We start from the raw sequence: 19,775 nt of genomic DNA on the forward strand, positions 1-19,775 counted from the left end.
GGACTTGTATTTACTCTACAGCCACCAGAGGGCTCATCCCCTGGAGTCCCAAGGGATCCCATAATCCCTTGGGAGCACAGGTATTTAAGAAGGCTTCACAGGTTATAGAGGCACTCTGGAGACCTGCAATAAAAGACTACGGTCACACTTTACTTTGAGCTCACCGTGTTCAGTCTGACTCCTTCTCCATACACAACATTGGGGAAGTTTGCAATTGTGGAGAATCCTAGAGCCCTCTCACTCTGTGCTTCCCTGGTCATAGGGAAGCTGATTAAGTTCCTCCTGCATGCGTACAGGGCTTCAGTGACCTGGCAAATGCAGCGATGTGTGGCATACTGAGAAGTCCGCAAATGTCTCCAGCTGTGGCCTGAAAAGAACCGGAGGCGTAGAACGACAGTGCCGCGATGTCTTTAATCTCAAGAACTGTGCAGTACTGATGGTGCAGGCAGGCTACAGATCTGTCCTCATCAGCTGGCATACTTCAGTGATAGCATCTTTGTGGAAGCGCAGTCTCCGAAGGCAGGTGGTGTCGGGCAAGTTGAGGTAAGAATGCTTCTCCTTGTACTTGCGGGGGGTGTAACGTCTGGTCCTCATCAGTCTGTCACTTCTTATATTGGGCACATAATGTAGTGGAGCGTTCCTTCGGCGATGTCGAGTCTGCTGCATGTAATTGGTCACCAAGAGAGGGTGAGAAAGGACAGGCCCCATTGCAGTAGCTTTCTGTTTTCCACCGATTGGTCACAAAGAAGTAATGACCCGACGAAGACACCTATTCAATTCCAAGTATGGTCAAGATGTTTTTAGAGATGTTCACATCAACTCCAATGACCTGTGGAGTAAATCCGAACTGCGCCGAGGTTGAAGCACAGCAGCCTTTTAAAGGACGCGACGTGATGTAGAACATGGCATCCATAACGCTGTGATTAGTTCTGGTTAGTTCCACTTTTTCTGGTTGTTTTTTTGGGCGAGCGATATTGTGGGCGATATGTGTGTGAGGTGGTGAAATTGATGCTGGACAACCTCATGGCCGTTAGTTTTGATAAATATGTTCTTTACACTACGACAAAAAAGAGTGGGCGGTGGTACTATTGAATCTCAGCGTTAATTCTGTGCGGAAAGTGATGCCGGGCAATATTATGGACGTTGATTTCGCCCATTCTGATGATTTCGCCCCCAAAAAGTTGCCGGGTGATAATATTCTTTTCCCGCCTTTAAGCACATGGGGAAAGTAAGGCCCAGCGATAAGTTTCCTAAAAATGAGCATCAGTTTTCATTTTGTGCCAAAATGGGCGCTATAGGCGTTATACGTCATTTCAGTGGTAAAATGGGCGCTAAGTGGGCGTTATACGTCATTTCAGTGGTAAAATGGGCACTATATGGGCGCTATACGTCATTTCAGTGGTAAAATGGGCACTAAGTGGGCATTAAGCATGCAAAGAAATTGGAGGATCTAGCCCTATATCAGTGCAAGCTTTTGTTGTTGTTGCTTGCCTACTTTTTTGTCACTGTTTTCTCTGAATTTCTTCTGATAAATAATGGAGAGAAAGCATTTAGTCTACAGGAAAAATTAAGACTTAATCTGTAGACAGTGACTCAGTAAAAGAGACTTTCCTTTCTGTATTGAAATGTAGAGGGTTGGGTGAGTAATTCATCCAACTGGGAACTTGGCCTGTGTTTGGTACAGTTTGCAATGACAGATTTTCTACACTGTTCCAATATTAATACTGCAGTGGAACCCGTCAGCGAAAGGGAGGCTGGGGTCTGGAGCCAACAGGTAAGTGCTTTTCCAGCACTGCTTGTAGACCAGGAGGAGCAGGAGTGATTCCCCCAGCCCGTCAAGCAAATTGTCTGCTGGCATCTGCCTCCCCACACTCCCACCTCCCGTGAAATGGCTGATCCACCCTCCCCCCCTCCCCCCGTTATTCGTCCACCGGCCCCCCCGCCACGATTGGCTGACCCCCCCGCACTCCCTCCAATTGGCTGACCCCCCGCACTCCCTCCAATTGGCTGACCCCCCCCCTCCCCGCGATTGGCTGACCCCCCCGCCCCGCGATTGGCTGACACCGCCCCCCCCCCCCCCAACGATTGGCTGACCCCCCCCCCCGCGATTGGCTGACCCCCCCGTCTCGCGATTGGCTGAGTCCCCCCTCCCCGCGATTGGCTGAGTCCCCCCTCCCCGCGATTCGCTGACCCCTTCCCCGCGATTGGCTGACCCCTCGCCGTGATCGGCTGACCCCCCTCCCCGCGATTGGCTGACCCCTTCCCCGTGATTGGCTGACCCCTCGCCGTGATCGGCTGACCCCCCTCACCGCAATTGGCTGACCCCCTCCCCGTGATCGGCTGGCACCCCCACCTCTCTGCAATCGGCTGACACCCTCCCCCCGCGATTGTTCCCCCCCCCCCCAATTGCCACTGTATAAAGAAGAGCAGGGTCCTGGCTAATGACTCAGATTTCTTGACTGATCGCAAGTTCCGGGTTTATGTGCATGTGCTTTGCATACCTAAACCCAGAACCTGCGGGGACCCCACAGGCATGAGCACAATTCATATACGCCTGTGGGGAGCGTGATTTCAAGCCCAATATTTATTCCTCAAATAGCATCACCATAGCATATTATCTGGTCATTTATCTTATTGCTGTTTGTGAGACCTTGCTGTGCATTAATTGGCTGTCATGTTTGCCTACATTACAATAGTGACCATACTTTAAAAAAATACTTAGTTGGCTGTAAAATGCTTCGGGGGCATTGTGAGGTCATGAAAGTTAGTAAATAAATGCAAGTTCTTTATTACTTGTGAATCGCTCAACAACTCCAGTTATTGGGAAAGCGACTTGCATGCCATTTACATGTTGCCAACATCCTTTCTGATGGAGACCACTTGGGAGCGGGGGGGCGTCAGTTTACTTCATGACTCTTCAAAATAATTCTTGTATTTTATGAAAGAAACATTTCAGAGGTTGAACAGACTGCTTGGCTTTAATTGAGGTTTTTTAAGTTCAAAAGTGTTACTTCTTTCAGCTGAATGGACAAAAATGTGTCAGTACCCTTCATGTGAACTTGATTTTTTTTGTGTTTTGTTTTGTTTCCCAGATGAACAGGAAGCCCTGAATTCAATTATGAAAGATTTGGCTGCTTTGGGGAAGTGCCGAAAGTTGCTGGATTATGACATCAGCAAGAACAAACAGGTAAGACTTGTGTGAAAGACCAGAGCAGCTTTGGTTTAAGTCAGCAAACCTTGCTAGTGTTGTTACTGGGCTAATTCAGTGAACTGATCCCACTGTGCTGAAGGAAAAATTACACGCAAAGCAATCTGCTTTGATATGTAGTACGTGTCTGGTGTTGTACACTTAGTTCACCACCTCAAATTGTCCACACCGCCAGTGACAAACCAGTGACCACTAGTACTTCATTCAAAGACCCTTTTACATGGTAAAGCTGCACCATTGAGAAGTGAAAGGTTCAATGTGTCACAAGTGACAATGTGAGATTGATAGATTTTTGTTAGGCAAGAGTATTAAGAGTTATGGGTGCCGAAATTCATCTCCTCAAAAAGGCCACTTACCGCCAGAAAGCGGCGCACAGGCGGCGGAGTCGAGCGGCCGCCAACTTCCGGTCCAATGGCCGCCACCAGCGAAATTCACCTCTGGAATTTTTCTGTCACTCCCCACTTCCACCCCGCTGCCGCCGACCGTCCTAAGTGCGTCATCAAAGGGCGCACTGCCGATCTTCCGCACCTCCCGCAAAGTTTAGGTCCAGAAATCTATAATCCCCTGCGCGGTGCCCCCGACAGCTTTTTCTGTTGGTGCACCTTGCTTTCACGCCGTGAGCCACGGCAGCGCAGCGGCCCTTCAAGGGGAGGGCGTACATATTTTCTTTTGTCGGCTGACTACCAGGTCGGGCCGATAATTATGCCCCCGGGTTCGGCTGGGCCGCCAACAGGCAACCTGGCAACCTTGGGTGCCAGGCGGCTGGCCCGGCTGAAACCCTCCCTGCTGGCCCAATGGACCGAGGTTTTTAAATGCCGAAGGCTCTACCCTTTAAGTGAAAGGAAATACTTACCTGGTCTCCGATGGCAGTTGCGATCAACCCGATGCACTGCAGCAGAGTACCAGGACGGAAGAGGCTTAAAAAATCAACTTAGAACATTGCAGAAATGTTTTTACTTACCTCAGCCACCTTGCCATTAAGCATCACCCCCGAAGCGCCCGGCCTCCTGATGAACGTCTTCTGCAGCTGCCAGTGTTTTCACCCAGCGATGCTGTAAGGGGCAGAACCGAAATTCCGGTCCGGGACGATACCGGGACGATACCAGGGCGATGTACACACCAATGACGACACGATCTCCGGGCAAAGGATATCGGAGCGTCTGTCCTACTGCTGCCGCAAACCTCCCGCTGAATTTAGCGGGCGTTGAACATCTCACCACGCCCAGTCAGTAAGTGGTTAGCGCCCCGTTATTGCCTCCTGGAGGCGCTAAGCAGGCCAATTTCTAGGCCCTCAAGTTTTATACAGCTCAAAAGCCAAGTGTAGCTCAGGCCTGGAATGATAGTAGTATTGTGATAGAAAATAGGTGCTGGAGTAGGCCATTCAGCCCTTCGAGCCTGCACCACCATTCAATATGATCATGGCTGATCATGCAACTTCAGTACCCCACTCCTGCCTTCTCTCCATACCCCCTGATCCCTTTAGCCGTAAGGGCCACATTTAACTCCTTTTTGAATATATCCAACGAACAGGACTCAACAACTTTCTGTGGCAGAGAATTCCATAGGTTCACAATTCTCTGGGTGAAAAAGTTTCTCCTCATCTCAGTCTTAGATGGCTTACCCCTTATCCTTAGACTGTGACCCCTGGTTCTGGACTTCCCCAACATCGGGAACATTCTTCCTGCATCTAACCTGTCCAATCCCTTCAGAATTGTATATGTTTCTATGAGATCCCCTCTCATTCTTCTAAATTCCAGTAAATTTCAGCCTAGTAGATCCAGTCTTTCTTATGTCAGTCCTGCCATCCCGGGAATCAGTCAGGTGAACCTTCGCTGCACTCCCTCAATAGCAAGAATGTCCTTCCTCAGATTAGGAGACCAAAACTGCACACAATACACAAGATGTGGTCTTACCAAGGCCCTGTACAACTGCAGCAAGACCTCCCTGCTCCGATACTCAAATCCTCTCGCTATGAAGGCCAACATGCCATTTGCTTTCTTTACTACCTGCATGCCTACTTTCAATGACTGATGTACCATGATATCCAGGTCTTGTTGCACTTCCCCTTTTACTAATCTGTCACCATTCAGATAATAATCTGCCTTTTTGTTTTGCTACCAAAGTGGATAACCTCACGCTTATCCACATTGTACTGCATCTGCCATGCATTTGCCCACTCAGCTAACCTGTCCAAGTCACCCTGCAGCCTCTTAGCATCCTCCTCACAGCTCACACTGCCACCCAGCTTAGTGTCATCTGCAAACTTGGAGATATTACATTCAATTCCTTCATCTAAATCATTAATATATATTGTAAATAGATGGGGTCCCAGCACTGAACCTTGCGGTACCCCACTAGTCACTGCCTGCCATTCTGAAAAGCACCCGTTTATTCCCACTCTTTGCTTCCTGTCTGCCAACCAGTTTTCTATCCACGTCAATACATTAGCCCCAATTTTGCACACTAATCTCTTGTGTGGGACCTTGTCAAAAGCCTTTTGAAAGTCCAAATACACCACATCCATTGGTTCTCCCTTATCCACTCTGCTAGTTACATTCTCAAAAAATTCTAGAAGATTTGTCAAGCATGATTTCCCTTTCATAAATCTATGCTGACTTGGACCGATCCTGTCACTGCTTTCCAAATGCGCTGCTATTACATCTTTAATAATTGATTCCAGCATTTTCCCCACTACCGATGTGAGGCTAACCAGTCTATAATTCCCTGTTTTCTCTCTCCCTCCTTTTTTAAAAAGTAGTGTTACATTAGCTACCCTCCAATCCATAGGAACTGATGCAGAGTCCATGAAATGTTGGAAAATGACCACTAATGCATCTACTATTTCTAGGGCCACTTCCTTAAGTACTCTGGGATGCAGATTTAACGGCCTTCAACCCCATCAATTTCCCTACACTATTTCCTGACTAATAAGGATTTCCCTCAGTTCCCTCAGTTTCTCCTTCTCGCTAGATGCTCGATCCCCTAGTATTTTCGGGAGGTTATTCGTGTCTTCCTTAGTGAAGACAGAATCAAAGTATTTGTTCAATTGGTCTGCCATTTCCTGTTCCCCACTATGAATTCACTTCATTCTGATTGCAAGGGACCTACATTAGTTTTCACAAATCTTTTTCTCTTCACATATCTATAGAAGCTTTTGCAGTCAATTTTTATGTTCACTAACTGTTTGGGCAAATGTGACTCCAGTCTCACGCCATGTACTTGGGTTTTCAGACGAGATAGAAAGGGGGGCCCCATTATTGATTAAATAAACAATTACTGAATTAGGATCATTAGCACCACAATGCTCTTCCACTGATACCCCTTCCACCTGCGCAACTTCATTCCCTAAAACTAAGTCCAGAACCACTCCCTCTCTTGGGCTTGCTACATTCTGGCTAAAAAGTTTTCCTGAATGCATTTTTAGAATTCTGTTCCCTCTATACCTTTCACATTAATTCTATCCCAATTAATTGAAACCCCTACTATGACTGCCCTATTGTTTTTGCACTTCTCAGAAATTTGCCGATATATTTGTTCTTCTATCTCCCTCTGACTGGGGGTCTATTGTACGTTCCCAGCAGTGTGATTGTCCCTGTTTTGCTTTTCAGTTCAATCCATATGGCTTCATTTGAGGATCCTTCTAACTTATCATCCCTCCTCACAGCTGTAATTGTTTAAAGAATCTGTGGAGAGAAACATAGTTGACATTTCGGGTCTGTGACCCTTCGTCAGAACTGGAAAAGTTTGAGATGTAACAGATTCTTAAGGAAGTGCAGGGGCAGTGAAAGGTGGAGGGGAGGAAAGAACAGAAGGGAAGGTCTGATAGGGTGGAAGGCAGGAGAGATTTAATGAACAAAAGGGATGATGGGTAAAAATGAGTTGGTAATGGCACCAGTTAGGAAACAAAAGATGAGTCTAGATGGGGTATGAATGGCAGAATCATGGGAAAGAAAAAAAGGGGAGGGGCTTTGTAAAAAAAAAAAGGGAGGAAAGGTCTGAAATCGTTGAACTCGATGTTGAGCCCAGAAGGCTGTAAAGTAAACAAAAGATGAGGTGCTGTTCCTCTAGCTTGCGTTGATCTTCATTGGAACAGTGTAGGAGGCCGAGGATGAAGAAATCCGAGTGGGAGTGGAGCGTAAAATTAAGTGGCAGGCGACTGGAAGCTCAGGGTCACGCTTACGGACTGAACGAAGGTGTTCTGCAAAGCGGTCATCCAATCTGCGTTTGGTCTCCCCAATGTAGAGGAGACCACATTGTGAGCAGCGAATACAGTATACAGTGATTTAGCCAAAGTGGACTGGAAACAATTACTTGAAGGTAAATCGGTGTCAGAGCAGTGGGAGGCATTTAACGAGGAGATAGTGAGGGTTTAGAGCAAGTATGTTCCCATAAAGAAAAAGGGTGGGATTAACAAATCTAGAGTCCCCTGGATGTCAAGGGCCATACAGGGTAGGATAAAGAAAAAAAAGGAAGCTTATGACAGATACCAAGGACTTAATACTGCAGAAACCCTAGAGGAGTATAGAAAGTGCAAGGGTGAAATTAAAAAGGAAATTAGGAAAGCAAAGAGACGGCAATAAATACATTAAGAACAAGAGGATAACTAAAGACAGATTAGGGCTAATTAGGGAAGATAAAGGTAACCTGTGTGTGGAGGCAGAAGACATGGTTCTTAATGAAGTCGGCGTCTGTTTTCACAGAAGAGAGAGATGATGCAGACATTGCAATCAGGGAGGAGTGTGAAGTATTAGCTGAAATAAACATAGTGAGAGAGTAAGTATTAGGGGGTTTAGCAGCTTTGAAAGTGGATAAATCCCCAGGCCCAGATGAAATGTATCCCAGGCTGTTAAGAGAAGCAAAAGAGAAAATAGCAGAGGCTTTGATCATCATTTTCGAATCCTTTCTGGCTACAGGTGTGGTGCCGGAGGACTGCTAACATTATACCGTTGTTTAAAAAGGGAGACAGTGATAGACCGAATAATTACAGACCCTAACCTCTGAGTTGAGAAAATTATTGGAAAAAATTCTGAGGGACAGGATAAATCAAAATTTAGAAAGACAAGAATTAATCAAGGACAGTCAGCATAGATTTGTTAAGGGAAGGTCGTGTCTGACTAACTTGATTGGATTTTTTGAGGAGGTAACAAGGAGCGTCGATGAGGGCAGTGTGTTTGATGTAATATATATGGATTTTAGTAAGGCTTTTGATAAGGTCCCACATGGCAGACAAGTCATGAAAGTAAAAGCCCATGGGATCCAAGGCAAAGTTGGATCCAAAATTGACTAAGAAGCAGGAAGCAAAGGGTAATGGTTGATGGATATTATGTGACTGGAAGGTTGTATCCAGTGGGGATCCGCAGGGCTCAGTACTAGGTCCCTTGCTTTGTGTGGTATATATCAATAATTTGGACTTGAATGTAGGGCTGATGATTAAGAAGTTTACAGATGATACAAAAATCAGCTGTGTGGTTGATAATGAAGAAGCAAGTTGTAAACTGTAGGAAGATATCAATGGACTGGTCAGGTGGGCAGAACAGCGGCAAATGGAAATCAATCCGGAGAAGTGTGAGGTAATCCATTTGGGGAGGGCTAACAAGTCAAGGGAATACACAATAAATGATAGGACACTGAGAAGTGTAGAGGGACAGAGGGACCTTGGTGTGCATATCCACAGATCCCTGAAAGTAGTAGGACAGGTAGATAAGGTGGTTAAGAGGCATATGGAATACTTGCCTTTATTAGCTGAGGCATAGAATACAAGAGCACGGAGGTTATGCTTGAACTGTGTAAGTCACTGGTTAGGCTGCAGCTAGAGTACTGCGTGCAGTTCTGGTCATCACATTACAGGAAATATGTGATTGCACTCGAGAGGGTATAGAGGAGATTTCTGAGGATGTTGCCTGGTCTGGAGAATTTTAGCTATGAGGAAAGATTGGATAGGCTAAGGTTGTTTTCTTTGGAACAAAGTAGGCTAAGGGGAGACCTAATTGAGGTGTATACAATTATAAGGGGCCTAGATAGAATGGCTAGGAAGGGCCTATTCCCTCTAGCAGAGGGATCAATAACCAGGAGGCATAGATTCAAAGTACTTTGGTAGGAGGTTTAGATGGGATTTGAGGAGAATTTTTTTCACCCAAAGGGTGGTGGGGGTTTGGAACTCACTGCCTGAAAGGGTGGTAGAGGCAGAAATCCTCATAGCATTAAAAAAGTACTTGGATATGAACTTGAAGTGCCGTAACCTACAAGGTTATGGACCAAGAGCTGGAAAGTGAGATTAGGCTGGATAGTTCCTTGTCGGCCGGTGTGGACACGATGGGCTGAATGTCCTCCTTCTGTCCTGTAAATTTCAATAATTCCATGAAGTGCTTTCTGATTAACTGAGTGCTCTCTGATGTGGTCTATCCCACCACTGTTTTCTGAGGTTAAATAAGGATGGGCAATAAATGTGGCCTTGCCAGCACTGTTTACATCTTATAAACCTTAAGGAGCAGAAATTGCTCTGCGCCCTGATAGGTGGCGGTAACCTTTCGGGGCCGGGACTCTTATCGCCCAGCCCAGAAGTCCTGCCCCGGCGTGAAATTGGGCTTGTGCCCCTGAAACAAGGCAGAGTGCTGTCTCAGGCGCTACACCTTGTCGGAGGGACGCTCCTGGGACGGCAACGCGGCACTGTATCAGTGCGTCGTGCTGAATAGGCCAGTGCTTTGTGGAAACTCCGCGTAGCGCTACAATGCCCCTCCCCTTCAGTTAAAGTGGAGTGCCGCTGCGCACTCTGCAGGCACTATGGTGGCTGCCACTGGGCCACCAGTGATGCGCTCAACGGGACCAGCGGCGCGGCACCCAAAAGGGAGTGCCGGGCTGCATGATGGTGGCCCGGTTGAGGCGATGGCCGCCATTGTCGGGCCGACCGAAGAGTTGGCCGACAAAATAAAATGGCGGCCTGGGGCATACACGGCCTCGTCTTTAAGGATCACCCCGGCAGCGGATGTGCGGCAGCTTCGCGCCCCGATTAGCTGTCGTGAACATCTGCTTGCACCAGCCTCGCAGCCCACGTGGAAATTTCCCCCGCGGAGCGCAAAGGGCTCGGCGCACATGGTGATGACATCATTGCCTGTTGCGCGCCGGCCCGGGACGCTGATCGCGGAGCATGGCACTACCTAAAAATCGCCCCCAAAATCTCCGGGGCAATTCCGTCCTCCCGGAGGCGCTAATGGGGCGCAAAAAAGGGGCATTTTCAGCCCCCAAATATCTAAGTTGTACCCTGGGTGTTTATCATCATTTAAAGTGGATATAGCATAAAAGTTTCACACTGCCATGACACTTTGCTACAATCTCAGTGGCTCCATGGTGTGTGCCTCATAGGGAACGGGACATTGCCAGTTCAGGCCTTTGGAGAATATTTATTACTGTGCTTTTTAAGGGTGCAGCACTCGGCATTCCTGGGCCAGGATACTTTTACTCTTGATTGTTTTGGAACCCTGTCAAGAATGCTGTAATCAATCTGGCTATCGGCAGAGCTGGAAGGTTTTCGTCAGTGAATTCTCTGCTGCTCGACTTGCTCATGGTTTTTATCCCATTCTAAAAACACAGGGCTAGAACCTCCACTTTTTTTGCATGCTTAACGCCCACTTTACCGCTGAGATGACATATAACACCCATATATTGACAATTTTGGCACAAAATGAAAACTGGCGGGCATTTTTCAGAAACTTGTCACCGAGCGTTATTTGCCCCATGAGCTTAAAGTGATAAAAAAATATTACCGCCCGCCTACTTTTTTTTGGGCGGAATCAGCAGAATGGGCGATTTCAATGCCCTTAATATCGCCCAGCATTACTTTTCGCACGGATTTAATGCTGAGATTCAATATTAATGCCCGCCTACTTTTTTTTGTCGTAAAGAGCATATTTGCCGAAACTAGCGGCCATGGAGATTGCCCACCGTTAATTTAACCACCTCGCGCACACATCGCAATATCGCTCACCCAAAAAACCGCCCAGAAAAAGTGGAACTAACCAGAACGAATCACAGCGTTATGGACGCCATGTTCCAGATCACATGTCTCATCCTTTAAAAGGCTGCTGCGCTTCAACCTCGGTGATGTTTGGATGTACTCCGCAGGTTGTTGAAGTTGATGTCAACATCTGTAAAAACATCTGGACCATACTGTGACCGCTTGGAATTGAAGAGGTGTCTTTGTCGGGACATTCCTTGTTTGTGACAAATCGGTGGAAAACAGAGAACTACTGCAATGGGGCCTGTCCTTTCTCACCCTCTCTTGCAGCAGACTCGACATCGCCGAAGGAACGCTCCACTGCATTATGTGCCCAATGTAAGACGTGAAAGACAGATGAGGAAGACCAGATGTTACACGCCCCCACAAGTACAAGGAGAAGTATTCTTGCCTCGACTTGCCCAACACCACCTGCCTTCAGAGACTACGCTTCCACAAAGAGATTATCAATGAAGTATGCCAGCACCATTAGTATTGCACTGTCCGTCGAGGTCAAAGTCACCGTGGCACTGTCGTTCTACGCCTCCAGTTCTTTTCAGACCACAGCTGGAGACATTTGCGGACTTTCTCAGTATGCCACACGTCGCTGCATTAGACAGGTCACTTAAGCCCTATACGCACGCAGGAAGGACTTGATCAGCTTCCCTATGGCCAGGGAGGCACAGAGTGCGAGGGCACTAGGATTCTCCAGAATTGCAAACTTCCCCAAGGTGCAGGGAGCAATAGACTGTATGCACATCGCGATGTGGGTACCTTTTCAGGATGCAGAGGTTTTCAGGAACCGCAATGGATTCCACTCTCTGAATCCAACTGGTTGTCAACCACCAGCAAATTATACTGGCAGCGAATGCTCATTTTCCGGGCAGCATCCATGATGCTCACATCCTGCGTGAGAGCACTGTATCTGACTTGTTTAACAGTGAGCCACAAGGTCAATGTTGGATGCTTGGTGACAGAGGATATGGCCTTGCCATCTGGCTGATGCCCCCTCTGCATGACACCCACACCGAGGCTGAGAGGTGATACAACGAGAGCCACAGAGCAACTCGCAATATCGTGGAGAAAACCATTGGAGTGCTGAAGCAGTGCTTTAGATGCCTGGACCACTCAGGAGGCGAGCTCCAATACTACCCTGAGCAGGTAGCTCAATTCGTGGTGGTGTGCTCCATGCTGCACAACTTGGCTATCAGGAGGGGACAAGAATTTCCTGATGAGTCTGACAGTCCACCTCACCAGAGAGAGGAAGAGGAGGATGAGGAGTCGGACGCTGACATCGGCCCAGCCAATCAGGCTGATGCTGAAGCCATGTCCCCCGCCCCCCTGTAGATCGCATGAAAGGGTCCATGGTGACATGATAGCTGCAAGAGCCTTATGTCAGGAGCTCATCAATGATCGCTTTGCCTGAAAGAACTTTGGTGTTATTTACAAGGCTGATACACCGCTGGGTGTGCAGGTCATACATCAATAGTGGGCATCACCTTGGTGACAGTTAAAGTTTAAGTTGATTGAGTGAAGTGTGGTCATACCCTTTGATGTAAAGGAATCACCAGCGTGTAATGGTGCAGCTATTGAGCCAATGCGCTGCAAGGTTTTGTTAAATAAAGAACATTAAAACCGAAAATTAAACCGAATATTTCTGTACAAACCAACACTCCCCCCCCCCCCCCCCCACACCCCCTCCTCACCTCTACCCCTTCCCCTCCTGACTCCAAGCCGCCTGGCTGAGGAGGTCCTCAGGAAATGCTTCATTGGCAGGGGGGATTGACGACCGCGACATTGCTTGGACGGATACGGGAGAGGACCGTCCCAAGGTGGGAACGTGCTCCAAGCCAGAAGCAAGATGTTGCTGCTGGCTTTCCTTTGGTCGGCAATGGGGGTGCGTCACCTTGGGGTGCAGTGCCATGCTCCGGGACCACTGGAAGCCCTCTGCCAAACGTGTTCTGGCTCCCAGCTCCAGGGCCTCCTCCATCCCTTCCATGTTATATATTATATTATTTGTTGAACAAAAACTCAATGCCAACTATGTTCTTGGTGCTTAGTAGGCTTTTTGTTACTGGTGAATCTCCGTCGTGCCTCCCACAACAGCAAGACAAGCATACACCACACCCACATACACCTTCAGTCCCTCTCAGCTCCCTCTCTCTCTGTCGTCTCTTCTGCACATGTCATGATGACCCTTGACCTCCTGAATAGCGGGAATCGTGTGTTGCCATGCCGTTGCTAAGGATGGCCACACTTTACGGCAGAAGGTCAAAAAAATTTACGTGACCGCCCATTTGATATCGCTCGTGGTAACTGCCATTTTCAAAAATGTAAACTAGGTGTTTTGAGAATGGGCGAGAAGCCGGCGATCTGAAAACCCTTTTTTTAACGCCCATGCTGGAAATAATGCCATTTAGGGGCGATAAACACAAAAGTGGAGATTCTAGCCCACAGTTTTTATCCCATTCTAAGTTTCGCATTTCTCAGTTGCATTTCCAGCTCCTCCTCAGTTTTCAAGAGTTAAAAAAACTCCCTTTCCTTTCACTTGTCAGTGTTCTGTTATGTACATCAAAACATTCCTTTATTATCTATTTCAGTTGACTCTGGCTAGCTTCTCACTGAGGGTGTGTTCCACTTATCATTATCATTTAGGAATATCATTTAGCGTTTGCTATTATTTTGAATGACTAGCAAGGCCCTTCCCTCGCTCCAGAAATTGTTTCCTTTGGAAAAAATAATAGCTAATTTTTCTTCAATATATTTTGTGTTCAGTTTAGAACACGTGGACATACATATCAGTGTTGACATCACAGACGCCTCCTTTCGATGACTGCCTTCCTCCTCTGACCTATTCCCTCTGCTCATTTTATCTGCCCCGCCAATGGCAAGTGAGAGGAACTAATGAATTATTTTCATCACAAAGTTTAAAACTATCTGCTTACGTTCCTATCTGCACCCAACAACCCCCAGAGTCTTGGCCCGTCCGCATAAAGAATCATAGCATCATAGAAACTTACAGCTCAGAAGAAGATCATTCGGCCTGTCGTGCCAATGCTGTCACTTTGAAAGAGCCGTCAGGCTAAGTCCCACAATCCCGCTATTTGTCTGTAACATTGCAAGTTCCTCAGCCTCATGTACCTATCCGAATCACTTTTAAAATGATTTATGGAATTAGCTTCCGATTTTCTGGTAGTGCATTCCAGATCCTGACAATTCTGAGTGAAAACATTTCTCCTCATCTTCCCTCTAGATTTTTGCCAATGATTTTGAATCTATGACCTCTGGTATTGATCCATTTACCAGAGGGAATAATTTTGCTCTATCTACTCTATCAAAGCATCATCATGAAAACCTGCATTAGGTCACCTATTAACCTTCTCTGTTCCAAGGAGAACGGTCCTAACTGTTGTGTATCTGTAAAGCATGCACTCCCATGTTCCGCCACCAGGGAGCGCATCCCCTGAAGTCCCAAGGGATCCCAGCATCCCTTGGGAGCACTGTATATAAACCGGCCCCTAAGGCCTGCTCCTCACTCTGGAGTGTCTTAATAAAGACTGAGGTCACTGTTACTTTAACCTCCCTGTGTGCAGTCTCATTCGGAACACAATACTAACTTTTCCAGCTTCTCCTCGTATTACTCTGACGCTTCTCCCCCATCTCCTTCTCTGTCTCACTGAGCTTGTCCACTCCCTATCTCCTGCAATCTCGGGACCTAGCTCCTCACTACATAGCCACTTCTAAACTACACAGAGCTCACTGACCTTCATGGAAGCATAGATTTACCACATAGCAGAAGGCCCAACAAGACGGTGCCAGCCAAAAAAGGGATATACAGCCTAATCCCACTTTCCAGCTCTTGCACCGTAGCTTTGTAGGTTACGGCATTTCAAATGCATAGCAAAGTACTTTTTAATTGCAATGAGGGTTTCTGCCTCTATCACCCTTTCAGGCAGTGGGTTCCAGACCCTCGTCAGCCTCTGGGTGAAAAAAGTTCTCCTCTGGCTGGGGAGTCTAGAACCAGGCGTCACAGTCTCAGAATAATGGGTCGGCCATTTAGGACTGAGATGGGGAGAAACTTCTTCACTTAGAGGGTGGTGAATCTTTGGAATTCTCCACTTGTGAGGGCTGTGGAGACTATCCTTAATTGTATTTAAGACAGCGATTGATAGATTTTTGGATATTAAGGGAATCAAGGGATATGGGAATAATGCAGGAAAATGGATTTGAGGTAGAAGTTCAGCCATGATCTTATTGAATGGCATTGCAGGCTCGAGGGGCCGAATGGCCTACTCCTGCTCCTAATTCTTATGTTCAACTCCCCTCTAATTCTTCGAGCAATTACTTAAAATCTATGTCTCCTAGTTATTGACATTTCTACTAAGAGAAATAGGTCCTACCTATCCACTATCTAAGCCCCTCATAATTTTATACACCATCTCTGTTCTTAAAAAAAACCCCCAGCCTATCCAATCTTTCCTTGTAGCTAAAATTCTCCAGTCCTGGCAACATCCTCGTAAATCTCCTCTATATCGTCTCTAGTGCAATCACATATTTCCTGTAATGTGACCAGAACTGTACCCAATACTCTAGCTGTGGCCTAACTAGTATTTTATACAGCTCAAGCATAACCTTCCTGCTCTTACATTCTATGCTTTGGCCAATAAAGGATAGTATCCTGTATACTTTCTGAACCATCTTATCTACCTGTCCTGCTTTTTAAAAAAAATTGTTACGGGATGTGTGCGTTGCAGGTAAGGCCATCCATAATTCCCTTAATTGCTACCTTCAGGGATCTGTGGACATGCACTCCAAGTTTCTCTGTTCCTCTACACTTCTCAGTATCTGATGTCAATAGCTCCCTTTAATTGAGCTCTCTGTCCTTTAAAACTTCTTTTTTGCCCCCTCCACACGCTTGACCCCTCTTGCATCCCTTCTCTCTGCATCTTTGATGGCAGCCTTCAGCCATCTTGGGTCTTACACTTCCTCTGGAACTTACTCTTCAAATGCCTCCACATTATCATGGGCCTCTGCCACAAACTTATATCCTTTGCCATCAGTTCCTTCCCCGTATGACCATTGTCTCAGGCTCACCCAAACTGTTTGCAACCCTTGTAACCAAGCACTGGAACTCCCAACCCTAAACCTCTCTGCCTCTCTATCACTCTTTCCTCCTTTATGGAAGATGAAAGATGGGAGGCCAGCCAGGAGAGCACTGGAATTGTTGACTTTTCATCCAGTTGTCTGTTGAAACCTATTTATAAACATAAACTTTCCCAGAGTATGTTAGTGGTGAGTGCATTTCACCCAATCATGTGCATGTTACCAATACGTGTTGCTGGTCGGGGGGAGGTATCTTAACTCTGCCAGAAAACTTCAGTGGCATTCCTTGAAGACCACCTACTTCTACTTCCATAACATCAGCCATCTCTGTCTGTGCCTCAGCCCACCTGCGGCTGAAATCCAACATTTCCAATGCTCTCCTGGTCAGCATCCCATCTTCGACTTTTAACTTAAACTTTACCTCATCCAAAACTCTGTCGCCCCAACCTATCTCAGTAACCTCCTCCAGCCCTGCAACCCTCCGAGAACTCTGCGCGTTGTTGTTGATGACGTGTTCCAGCAGTGCCAAACCAGCAGGGGTGGCCCCCAATGCATCCATGATCTTGGTGAAGCAGTATAAGTTATTTGTTCGACCATTTTGGTTCTGGTAATCATTACTCTGTTTTTTGCAGAATGAGGTGAGGATCAAGTTTGAGCATGAAGGCGAAAAAAGGCAAGTTATATTTAGTATGACTTTGACTAGATTTCGATATGTAATGACTTATTAGTTTTGGCTTTCTGAATGGAAACTTGTAAACGTAAATCAATTCACAAAATGATGTAAGGAATCAATTAAAAAAAATGCTTCCTCTAATGACAATGCATAATCTTGCCCGGTGTGGTATGGACAACACACCTGCAAGCTCCAAGACTGAGTTGGTTAATTTCAACTGGAGTAGCACTGGGGGTGCTGCAATTCACCGCAGTATCTCTCTGCTGGGCCGAGGGGACGGGAGGATGCAATGGAGGTCGATGGGGGAAGGAATAAATCTGGTTTTACACAACTGATCACTGAGCAGAGCTCCCTGCTGGAAAGGATTTATATGCGTGTGAATGTTCGGTGACGACAGAATTGGCTTTGCCAGTAATTTCCTCAACCATCGCAACAAGTACTATCCATCCATCACCCTTGTGCTCGCTGCCCTACATTGGCTCCCGATCCAGATTTACTAGCGATCCAAACACTTGATTAATCTGTAGTTATGCTCTCTCTGTAGAATCAGTACAGTCTGGTGAGAAGGATCAGAGTTCAGAAATAGGGGAATTCCATTCTATAAAAAAACCAGGCCTTGAGAAAACCCTGCAAACATTCACTTTATTGGCTCATATTAGGAAGAATGACTACTTGACCAAGATCTCGAGGGTGACTACTGTTTGAGACACCAGAAGGGGAAGGGAGGGAGAATGTTGATGGACCTTAAAGCTATTTTGGGTTCTCAAAAACTGCTGTGAGGTTCTTGTTTCCTCATTAAGGAATTGCAAGGAATTGTAATCATTTATATAATTTGAGGATTTCTTTTTTTTTTAAAAAGGATCATGCAGTTCCCTCGACCAGTAAAGTTGAAAGATATGCTACAAAAGGTCAATGATGCCTTTGGACAGCAAATAGAGTTACACTTTATTATCAATGAGGTACATTTTTCTAATAATCTGCTGCTTAATTTGTTAGTTATTAGCTTTCTGCACAATGTGCGTAGTGTATGTGCAGTCACTGGTGAAACTATCGCACCGGATGGTCAGGAATGCTCCAACCAACATTTAGCAACAGCCAGTTTGTCAATATTTACTTTACTACTTGGCTCCTTTTGAATTCCTGGCTCCCTTGTCTTTCCCACGTTGCTATGCAGTCTTCCTATACTTCTGCTCCAATGCTACAGGAATGGGAGGGAAAAGAAAATGGTGGCAGAGGTAAGGAAGAGAAGGGAAACGAAGGAGAGAGAGAAACATGAATAATGGAGAGATAAAATTGAGAGCGCGAATGAAAGAAAAGTGGAGAAGGCGAGCAAGAAGCACAGGCAGGGTGGGCCAAATGACTTCCTTCAGAGCTGTATGATTTCTATGATTTGATGATTCTATAAGTGAAGGAGGAGATGCATTTGTTTTTCAGACTGGCCATTACTTTGGCGATAGAGGTGTGACTGGATGAGTTTCTTGATGGACCCAGTGTGAAAGAGTTTGAGAACTAATGATTCAGATAATTTATTGATGAGAATAACAATTGGTGTGGTGAGCATTGTGTGAGTCCGGCCTATGGTGTTCCTACTATCACTTTTGTCAGACATTGAGCATGGTTGGGGGGTGGGGGGGGGGCGGGGTTGGGATGGGGGGGTTATAAGTAGAGTCATGGGCGATGCCCAAGACCATGGTCGAAGTGGTAGGTTTTGAGTAGCTTTTGAAGGTGGGCTGTGCTGTAACATGATGGAAGAGCTCAAGTATAAATTGTAGAGTGCAAATATGCAATAGCTGAGGGCTGTGCCTTGGATGGTGAAACAAAAATTGAGAGCAGGCTGACCGGACGCGTGAGGAGAGTGTAAGGTGTAGGGATGGAAGAGGTTGAAAGACATGGTGGGGGTGAATGGCTTGTAAATGAAAATGAGGATTGTGAAATCATTGCAGTGGGAGTCGGAGAACCAGTGGTGATAAACAAAGATAAGGCTGATAAGTGAGCGGGCCTCAGTACACGATAGGATCCAAGTAGTGTAATTCTTGTTGAGTTCAGGTTTGTGTAAGATGAAACTCAGTAAGGTATATGCTGGGGAAGTCAGGCCTGGAGAGTTTTTAGTTGGGAGTAACTATTTGTACTGCTTTTTTTCTGCGCATGCGTCTGTCAAGCTCCCCCCCCCCCCCACGCCTCCCGCCCAAACCTGAAGTGCGGCCCCGCTCTTATTCCACACGGCCGAGAGCGCCGGCGGGGGGGTAAGGTCATGCACTTGCGCTGGTGTAAGGAGGGATTTTGGATGGGGGAGGGATGCACTTACACTGGGATAAGGCACTTCGGTTGGGGGAGGCACTTTGGCTGGCCCTTGCTGTCTTCTGGGGAGCTCTGTCCTCTGTCGCTTCAGGAAGTCAAAGTGGATCAAGTTACAATTTTCAAAGTCAGTGAGACCTTGGGATGGGCAGTTCCAGTTACACATAGACACATAGAAACATTCCAGTGAAACATCAGGGTATGGTTTATCCTCCAAGGGGACCAATCATAGTCAAAGGGTGGAGCATGGCAGCCATTTTCACAGTACAAATAAGCGCGTCCTTTTTCGTTATGCACTAATCTGTACATTCTCTGAACTTTGTGTGTGTGTGTGTTTATAAATTACCATACAGCTTTGCACTCCATTACGATGCCAGAATGAATTGGACAAAGCAGTTGAGCACTTGGACCTCAATTCTAGTATGAAAAGCCTGAGGATTTCAGTTATGCCTCGAAAAAACAGCCATGTGAGTTACCTTGTGTAATAAATACATTTACCTATATTT

The 19,775-nt window shown here is 46.5% G+C and overlaps 1 protein-coding gene across 2 annotated transcripts in view; it reads left to right on the plus strand.

Annotated features, from left to right (window-relative positions):
* Positions 1 to 19,775, plus strand: part of map3k22 (mitogen-activated protein kinase kinase kinase 22) — a 168,469-nt gene that overhangs the window by 52,912 nt on the left and 95,782 nt on the right. The window contains exons 3-6 of one of the 2 annotated variants that reach the window (XM_070876618.1): positions 3,093 to 3,187; positions 16,934 to 16,974; positions 17,834 to 17,933; positions 19,623 to 19,736. In XM_070876618.1, the coding sequence (XP_070732719.1) occupies positions 3,093 to 3,187; positions 16,934 to 16,974; positions 17,834 to 17,933; positions 19,623 to 19,736 (350 nt within the window). The remainder of the gene's footprint in view (positions 1 to 3,092; positions 3,188 to 16,933; positions 16,975 to 17,833; positions 17,934 to 19,622; positions 19,737 to 19,775) is intronic. The other variant, XM_070876628.1, reaches the window with a different exon arrangement.

The sequence above is a fragment of the Pristiophorus japonicus genome, chromosome 1 (genome assembly GCF_044704955.1).
Source record: "Pristiophorus japonicus isolate sPriJap1 chromosome 1, sPriJap1.hap1, whole genome shotgun sequence".
Lineage (NCBI taxonomy): Eukaryota > Metazoa > Chordata > Chondrichthyes > Pristiophoridae > Pristiophorus > Pristiophorus japonicus.